The sequence below is a fragment of the Ictalurus punctatus genome, chromosome 21 (assembly GCF_001660625.3).
Source record: "Ictalurus punctatus breed USDA103 chromosome 21, Coco_2.0, whole genome shotgun sequence".
NCBI classification, from domain to species: domain Eukaryota; kingdom Metazoa; phylum Chordata; class Actinopteri; order Siluriformes; family Ictaluridae; genus Ictalurus; species Ictalurus punctatus.
Genome location: NC_030436.2, coordinates 11,745,639 through 11,755,000, shown reverse-complemented (window position 1 = coordinate 11,755,000; position 9,362 = coordinate 11,745,639). Strand labels below are relative to the sequence as shown.

General features: G+C 43.5%; 1 protein-coding gene across 3 annotated transcripts in view; it reads right to left on the bottom strand.

Moving 5' to 3' along the window:
- The window catches only part of lrp1aa (low density lipoprotein receptor-related protein 1Aa), a 113,440-nt gene that overhangs the window by 70,528 nt on the left and 33,550 nt on the right, over nucleotides 1-9,362 (bottom strand). For all 3 annotated transcript variants that reach the window (XM_053674059.1, XM_053674060.1, XM_053674061.1), the window contains exons 3-6: nucleotides 6,841-6,978; nucleotides 2,660-2,779; nucleotides 2,174-2,302; nucleotides 1,834-2,094 (exon numbers count right to left, since the gene is read on the bottom strand). In XM_053674059.1, coding sequence (XP_053530034.1) covers nucleotides 1,834-2,094; nucleotides 2,174-2,302; nucleotides 2,660-2,779; nucleotides 6,841-6,978 — 648 coding nt within the window. The remainder of the gene's footprint in view (nucleotides 1-1,833; nucleotides 2,095-2,173; nucleotides 2,303-2,659; nucleotides 2,780-6,840; nucleotides 6,979-9,362) is intronic.

Genomic DNA, 9,362 nt, shown 5'->3' with positions numbered 1-9,362 from the left:
CTCTGTGTCCCTGTGTCTCGCTCTCTCTCTCTTTCTCTCTCTGTGTCCCTGTGTCTCGCTCTCTCTCTCTCGCTCTCTCTCTCTGTGTCCCTGTGTCTCGCTCTCTCTCTCTTTCTCTCTCTGTGTCCCTGTGTCTCGCTCTCTCTCTCTCTTTCTCTCTCTCTCTGTGTCCCTGTGTCTCGCTCTCTCTCTCTCTCTTTGTGTCCCTGTGTCTCGCTCTCTCTCTCTCTCTCTTTGTGTCCCTGTGTCTCGCTCTCTCTCTCTCTCTCTCTCGCTCTCTCTGTGTCCCTGTGTCTCGCTCTCTCTCTCTCTCGCTCTCTCTGTGTCCCTGTGTCTCGCGCTCTCTCTCTGTGTCCCTGTGTCTCGCTCTCTCTCTCTCTCTCTCTCTCTCTCTCTCTCTGTGTCCCTGTCTCTCTCTCTGAGTGTGTAAGTGTGTAAGTGTGTAGGTGTGTGAGTGTGTGAGTGTGTAGGTGTGTAAGTGTGTAGGTGTGTGAGTGTGTAAGTGTGTAGGTGTGTGAGTGTGTGAGTGTGTAGGTGTGTGAGTGTGTAGGTGTGTAAGTGTGTAGGTGTGTAAGTGTGTAGGTGTGTAGGTGTGTGAGTGTGTAAGTGTGTGAGTGTGTAAGTGTGTAGGTGTGTGAGTGTGTGAGTGTGTAGGTGTGTGAGTGTGTAAGTGTGTAGGTGTGTGAGTGTGTAAGTGTGTAAGTGTGTGAGTGTGTGAGTGTGTGAGTGTGTAGGTGTGTGAGTGTGTGAGTGTGTGAGTGTGTAAGTGTGTAGGTGTGTGAGTGTGTGAGTGTGTGAGTGTGTAAGTGTGTAGGTGTGTGAGTGTGTGAGTGTGTGAGTGTGTGAGTGTGCAGGTGTGTGAGTGTGTGAGTGTGTGAGTGTGTGAGTGTGTGAGTGTGTAGGTGTGTGAGTGTGTGAGTGTGTAGGTGTGTGAGTGTGTAGGTGTGTAAGTGTGTAGGTGTGTGAGTGTGTGAGTGTGTGAGTGTGTAAGTGTGTGAGTGTGTAGGTGTGTAGGTGTGTGAGTGTGTGAGTGTGTGAGTGTGTAGGTGTGTGAGTGTGTAAGTGTGTAGGTGTGTGAGTGTGTGAGTGTGTAGGTGTGTGAGTGTGTAGGTGTGTGAGTGTGTAGGTGTGTGAGTGTGTAAGTGTGTAGGTGTGTGAGTGTGTGAGTGTGTAGGTGTGTGAGTGTGTAGGTGTGTGAGTGTGTAGGTGTGTGAGTGTGTAAGTGTGTAGGTGTGTGAGTGTGTGAGTGTGTAGGTGTGTAAGTGTGTAGGTGTGTAGGTGTGTAGGTGTGTGAGTGTGTGAGTGTGTAAGGGTGTAGGTGTGTAGGTGTGTAGGTGTGTGAGTGTGTGAGTGTGTAGGTGTGTAGGTGTGTAGGTGTGTAGGTGTGTGAGTGTGTGAGCGTGTAGGCGTGTAGGTGTGTAAGTGTGTGAGTGTGTGAGTGTGTAGGTGTGTAAGTGTGTAGGTGTGTAGGTGTGTAGGTGTGTGAGTGTGTGAGTGTGTAAGGGTGTAGGTGTGTAGGTGTGTAGGTGTGTGAGTGTGTGAGTGTGTAGGTGTATAGGTGTGTAGGTGTGTGAGTGTGTAAGTGTGTGAGTGTGTAAGTGTGTGAGTGTGTGAGTGTGTGAGTGTGTGAGTGTGTAAGTGTGTAGGTGTGTGAGTGTGTGAGTGTGTAAGTGTGTGAGTGTGTAAGTGTGTAGGTGTGTGAGTGTGTAAGGTGTGTGAGTGTGTAGGTGTGTGAGTGTGTGAGTGTGTGAGTGTGTAGGTGTGTAGGTGTGTGAGTGTGTGAGCGTGTAGGCGTGTAGGCGTGTAGGTGATACAGGTGATGTGTGTACTCACGGTGTAAGCTGAGCGATATGTTGATGACTCTCTCGTCAGTGAAACTCTTCAGTCCCGGGATTTTGGCGCATTTCAGCTGCGTCCCGGCCGGCGTGTCTCCCACGTGGATCCAACACACCGTTTCCTGTTTGTACAGGAAGTCCATGGCTGTGGTCTGTTTTGTGCTGGTGTAGAGCGATGAGCTGCTAGCGCCGCTCAGAGACGTGGCCTGGATGTTCTGAGAGTTAGCGATTAGCAACACGGGCAGGCGATCCACAGGCACTGAGAGACACAGGAGAAACGTGAAGGGACTGAAGACGGATTAAATGGTTCCTGCAGATGCAGAGGAACTGTTTATTACCGTTCTTAGCTTTGCAGGATCGGTTATCAGGCTGAGGGAGATAACCTTCCACACAGGAGCAGAAATACGAGCCCTCGGTGTTCGTACACGTCTGACTGCACGTCCCGTATACCGTACACTCGTCAAAATCTGAACACACACACACACACGCACACACACACACACACACGCACATATGCGCGCGTGCACGCACACAGGACAGGGTGATGAGTGAGGACCAGAATTTTTAGGAGGACTGGTTGGGTCCTCATGAAGGAGAAAATATGTTCACACACACACACACACACACACACACACACACACACACACACACACACACACACACACACACACACTCTTTTGCCTTGATGTAAGTGTTCCAAAAGGATCTTTGAACTTGACTAATTGACACTCTGTGTGTGTGTGTGTGTGTGTGTGTGTGTGTGTGTGTGTGTGTGTGTGTGTGTGTGTGTGTGTGTGTGTGTGTGTGTGTGTGTGTGTACAGACCTTTACATAGTTTCCCGTCCTGGCTGATCTCATAGCCGTTCTTGCAGTAACACACAGGACCGGAGTGTGTGACGGCGCAGTTTTCCTGACAGCCAGCGAGCGTACAGTTCGAGATCAATTCTGAGAAAAGTAACACACACACATACACACACACACACACACACACACACACACACACACACACACACACACACACACACGTAAAGCTGGGTTTTGTGTTTAAATATATTACGCACACTTCTGCACTTGGTTGCGCTGTAGAGAACAGAATCATGCAGAATGACATCACTCACAGTTCAGAGAATTAATAAATGAATGAATAAAATTCTAGTCATGATAAATTCTACACAAACTCAAACTGCAACACTCCAACATTTTAATACAAACTTTAATACAACATTTTGTATGTAAAAAAAGTAGCAATCAAAAAATGTCACTAATTATTTGATCATTTCTATAGAACTAAAGATTCTATTTGTATAATTAGACTCAGTATAATTTATCTTCATTACTTTTATACTAGATTTTCTTTTACAAACCAAATATTTTGAGAATTCCCTTATTTTCCCAATGATATTTTTTTATTGACTTATTATTATCTATTTACTTTTTATTCCTTACATTGTTTCTTAATGATTTACATTTTATTATAGATTTGATTTACTTTCCTTGCCAAACATTTTAATCTGAATTTCACCTATAAATGTGCTAGAAATATAAAGATGATTATTATATTATATAATAGTATAATTATAATATGGTACACTATTATTATTATTATTATTGTTGTTGTTGTTATTTTTATGTAAAGCATTTCCAGTTACTCTGCACAAACTAACTCTCTTTCTCTGTGTGTGCATGAGTGTATGCGTGTACATGTGTGTGTACGTGTGTGTGTGTGTATATATGTGTGTGTTTGTGCACGTGTGTGTCTAAGCAAATAGCACGAGTTTTTGCTTCACTTTTAATCCTTAAGAGGATTGTAAGAAGCTTGATGGAGATTTTGCTCAACATTCACTTCATACTGCATCTTCATGAATGTGTGTGTGTGTGTGTGTGTGTGTGTGTGTGTGTGTCATACTAAGACACAATTACTGTAAACCCCTGAATAACAATTTATTTAATCCATGTTTTTGACTCACTAATGACTCACTTTACTCAATATTCAACACCGGAATTTGGCGATTCTTTGGTTCTCCAGCCCTGAAACCATAATTTCTAGAACATTCCAAAACTATTTGTTGGAACGACGTTGGAATTTTCGCATTTGCTATTTTTATTTAAGCGGCTCCTTCCCTATCAAGTACGACTTGTTTTATTTATTTCATAATCAGTAATGTGTCTGTTTACTGAAAACCAGATTATACTTATAATAATCTACACACAGCAACAAAACAAAGCATGCAGTTATAACACACACACACACACACACACACACACACACACACACACACCTCAAATTATTTCTATTTTCTGTCACAGACACACACACCCGAGGGTTTAAGAGGTTTAACACATGATTTATTTGAAGAACCACCTTTGTTTAGCACACGATTGAAACATTTATACTAGACTGTCTCAAACACACACACACACACACACACACACACACACACACACACAGAGTAGAAAAGTTAAAAAAAAAAAAAAAAAAAAACCTATGAGGAGATAAAATCCATGTTATGGCTCCATAAAAGGATAAAAACACACCCAAACATTCAAACCATTCTGACCAAATAAAACCATTTTTAACTCGAGACGTCATCATCTGACTCTCGTTCTCTAAAGTCTGGATTCCAAGTTTTAATTTCTAAGATTAAATTTGCAGATTGCAAATCCTAAAATCTCTCGGTCCAGCAAACACATCCAGGTCAGGATATAAGAGACGCTAGAATTGCCACGAAATGAGGTTTAGGACGGATGCAATCGCAGTTAAGAGTTTTATTGAATAGAGACATGCAGATGAATCCAAATCATAAAACAGAGACGTAGTCAGAAACGAGCAATGGGTCGGGCAATGGGCAAACAGGCATAAACGGGGCTAGGCAGGAATCGAAGTCGCGCTCACTGGAAACGGGGTCAAAACACGAAACATGAAACTATGACTGGGAACTGGGAGCAGAAAACACCAGCGTGGTCTAAATGAACCAATCTAACAAACTAAATTAACCTATCGAGGTACATAACATTAACTATCTACTATCTGACTATAATACTCTGCAAAGTGTACTGTGAGGCGAGGGGTATATATCCTGAACATAATCAGCGTTAAGTGCTGACAGCTGAAAACAATGAAGACACACCCTCGAACAACAACTAATGACAAAACTGGGAGGAGACAGAACAGAAACAAAACAAACGCACGTGTCCATAGTCAACAATGTCACAATTATCGACATTTGAAGAGTGTGGCTTTGAACCTGGCTCGAGCGCACGCACGCTCTCCGGCACTCTGAGCGTGCTGCAGGCTGCAGTTCTGTCTAAAGGGGAGATCGTTACAAGAATGCGATCGATTTTTGAGAATAAAGTCATAAACATTTGAGAAAATGTCTTTGTAAAAGTCGTAATATGATCCAATGGTCCATCTGAAACATCTAACATTCGTGTGTTAGATGTTCAGGACCCCGTTACAGCTTTTAGACTCGCTATAATCCTTTAAAGTATGAGCCATATGAGTCGGCCTACAGGGAGGAGCTCTAAGGCGTAGCTGCGTGGTGTTCCACCAACAACTTCACCCTCAACAACCAGAGGACCAAAGAGCTCATTGTGGACTTTTAGATTTCCAGAAGTAGCAGACACTCTCCCATCTACATCAATGAGACTGAAGTAGAGTGTCTCCAGCTTCATGTTCCTGAGTGTCCACGTCTCAGAGGATCTGTCCTGGCACCATAACACTTCAATTCCGGTTAGAAAGGTGCAACAGTGTCTTCACTTCCTGAGGAGACTGAAGAAAGTTCCTGTCTCCCCAGACCTTAACAAGCTTCTATCGCTGAACATCGAGAACATCCATCACAGTGTGTGGAGCTCCACAGCAAAGGCTGGTGAAAACACATTGTGTGCTCATTCGCCATACTAAGTGCACTGGAGTTCCAGATGTTGAGCAGAGAGTACGCTTCGCGTGACGCAGATTTCATCCTCAGCAGAGTACGCGTGTACTGCACATGCGCCGCACGATTTCTCTAACCATTTTGAATTCTTTTGCACTATTTAGTTGTTCCACAAGGTGGCAGCAGTAAGCCAGGGCCATTGATTCTCAAGGTAGTTAATGAAAAAACGGAATAAACGGAAGAGACGGAAACGAGTGCAGGTTAGAAAGCACACGCATTTGTATAATTATAGCCTTAAAGAGTATACGGATTTGTATACAGATGCTAATCACGGCGAGAGATTACAGAAGAGTTGTTCTTCTTGTTGTTGTGATTCTTCTTCGTTGACGTCCTTCACACCTGAAGACCTGCTTTACTGCTCTGTACTGACTCCTGTATGCCAGGAGGGGCAGTGCAAGTTATCGTAACGTGCACGCGTCGACCGCCTGCGACTGTGCGTATACGCTAGCGTACGCGTAAATAAAGGAAGTATACCTGAGGCTTTACACTGCAGATGTGATCATCAGTAGCCTTGATCAGTCTGTATAGGACTTGCAGTTTTTTGTGATTGTTGAGGATAAATACTGGATTTTTGCAAAACGTTTTTTGCAGTTTCGCAGGGGTTTTTTTGCAGAAAACTGCTCGAATTGGTGAAATTGCTCGAAATCGCACGCTCTCTCCGTGATGTTTGCTGGCAAATGAGAACTTTCAGCTGCACTTTTAGTGCCATATAGTTTTGTATCCTGAAATTTAGATGATTTGTGAAAACACTTTATGAAGGAAGAACTTTTTTTTTACAGATTTGAGTTATTTAAAGAATCTCGATTTCTGTTAGGAGCTTTTCTTTTTGCTCTCAAACGTCACATCACATCTCCACGCTTTATTCTAAACTAAATTTAAATCAGCTAATTAGCATGAACACCACACTTACAATCACTGTGTGAACAGCTGTAACACACACACACACACACACACACACACACACACACAGCTGTAACACACACCCATGCAACACTTATACGACACCTATGTGACAAACACAACTTCTAACAACTACTTGCTCGTGCGTGCGTGCGTGCGTGCGTGTGTACGCACCTCGGCAGTGCGCCCCCTCATCTGATCCATCAGGACAGTCAGAGACGCCATTACACATCTTGCTCATGTGCACACACACCTCCGTCCCCTCACACTGCTGCTCATTCGGGGGACACAGTGACACTCGCGTGTGAGGACCTGAGAGACAGACAGGAGGAGAGTATTATACACAGACAGGCAAAGAGAGACAGACAAGAGTAAGGGGCTCAGATTATCAGACAGACAGACAGACACATTTCATATCACTAAAATTATCTCTGCTTTTTAACCATGTGCTTCTGTTTGGTAAACACACACACACACACACACACACACACACACACACACACACACACACACACACACACACACACACACACACACCTGGGATTAGTATAGGAAAGTTGTGCAGTGAGAGACAGACAATTTTCTCGGTTTATGGGCTCTGAAATAAGATTTTAGAAGAAAATTCAAGTTCTGAGGAAATAGAAAACGGCTTCTTTTTTTAAAAAAAAAATCAGAAACGTGTTCTTCATTCATGTGACAATAAACACACACACACACAAAACTGTCTCTCTTTTTGTCTGTCTCTCTCTTCCCATCTGTCTATCTCTCTTTGTATCTCTTCCCATCTGTCTCTCTTTCCATCTGTCTCTCTTTAAATCTCTTCCCCTCTGTCTCTCTCTCTTTGTCTCTTCCCATCTGTCTCTCTCTTTTCATCTGTCTCTCTCTCTCTTTGTATCTCTTCCCATCTGTCTCTCTCTTTCCATCTGTCTCTCTCTCTCTTTGTATCTCTTCCCATCTGTCTCTCTTTCAATCTCTTCCCCTCTGTCTATCTCTCTTTGTATAGCTTCCCATTTGTCTCTCTCTCTTTGTATATCTTCCCATCTGTCACTCTTCCTATCTGTCTCTCTCTCTCTCTCTGTCTCTTCCCATCTGTCTATTTCTTTCCATCTGTCTCTCTCTCTTTGCATCTCTTCCCATCTCTCTCTCTCTTTGCATCTTTTCCATCAGTCTGTCTCTCTTCCTGTCTGCCTGTCTCCTCCCATCGGTCTGTCTCTCTCCCTGTCTGTCTCCCTTCCATCTGCATCTCTCTTATTCTTTCTTCATCTGCACTCCGTGTTTCCACCGAATCAGACCTCCGATCAGCTGAATGGTGGAACGAGGGATGTTTTAATTCCAGCGAAACCAAATGGAGTGAAAATAAATAAGTGAATGAAACACGTGGTGCTTCTCGGTTTCTCTCCACGGGTCTGAGGCCGGAGTTAAAGCGGCGCAGGGCTGTGAGGCATCGTGACTCATTCGTTAGTGCGTTACGAATCCCCAGAGAGCTGTAATGTGCTTTAATGTGGCGTGAGCTGTTAAATAAACAACACACGTGGCTTTTACAGACCTGCAGCGCATGGTGTGAAACACAACACACTCACAACACCGAGAAATACATTCAAGCTGGGGCTTTAATAAGAATACAGCGTCGCTGGAGATAACATTTCATCTGTAAACATCTCACAAAGATTTAACCCTCAGCTCCGGGTCTTCAGCGCTCGGCTCTCGGGAGGAGGTCCCTCACGCGTATTCTACATATCAAATTCTCCTACATTATAAAAATGAAAAATTGCAGATTCTACATTGCTTTTATTATTTTTCAAATATTTGAACTAATAAATTCCAAGTTGTAATTTGTTAAAATCTCACATTCTGCTTTACAGAATTACAGATTGAAAAGATGAAGTCCTTAACTGTAGGTCCAGAGAAGTTTTGTTCATGGTAATAGAACAGACATTATAACATGAAAGGGAAACCTTTAAGACATATGCTATCATTTTGTTTTATATAAGACAATGCTGGGGAGGAGACGGCATCAGGATGCACTATGGGAAGAAGGCGAGTTGGTGGATGCAGTGTAATGCTCTGTGCAATGTTCTGCTGGGAAACCTTGGGTCCTGCTTTCATGTGGATGTTACTTTGACACATACCACCTACCTAAACATTGTTCCAGACTGAGTACACCCCTTCATGGTAACGGTGTTCCCTAATATCAGTGACCTCTTTCAGCAGGATAATGCCCCCTGACACACTGCAAACACTGTTCAGGAACGGTTTGAGGAACATGAGAAAGAATTCCCCAGATCTCAGTCTGATCAAGCGTCTGTGGGACGTTCTGGACAAACAAGTCAGATCCACGGAGGTCCACCTCACAACTTACAGAACTTAAAGGATCTGGTGCTAACGTCTAGGTGCCAGATACCACAGCACACCTTCAGAGGTCTTGTGGAGTCCATGCCTCTACACCTCAGAGCTGTTCTGGTGGCACAAGGAGAGGAGGACCTACACAATATTAGGCAGGTGGATTTAATGTTATGGCTGATCGGTGTATAATATGGGTGTTGAAAGAATAAAGCTGTGGAATTATAACGGCTGTTCAATCTAAAGAAAGGGAACGGTGCTAAAAAAGGAAAATGAGCAGAGCGAGGTTAATCTCACTGTAATGCAGGATCACATGCAGAGTTATAAAAAAAACAAAACAAAACAAAACACCAAGC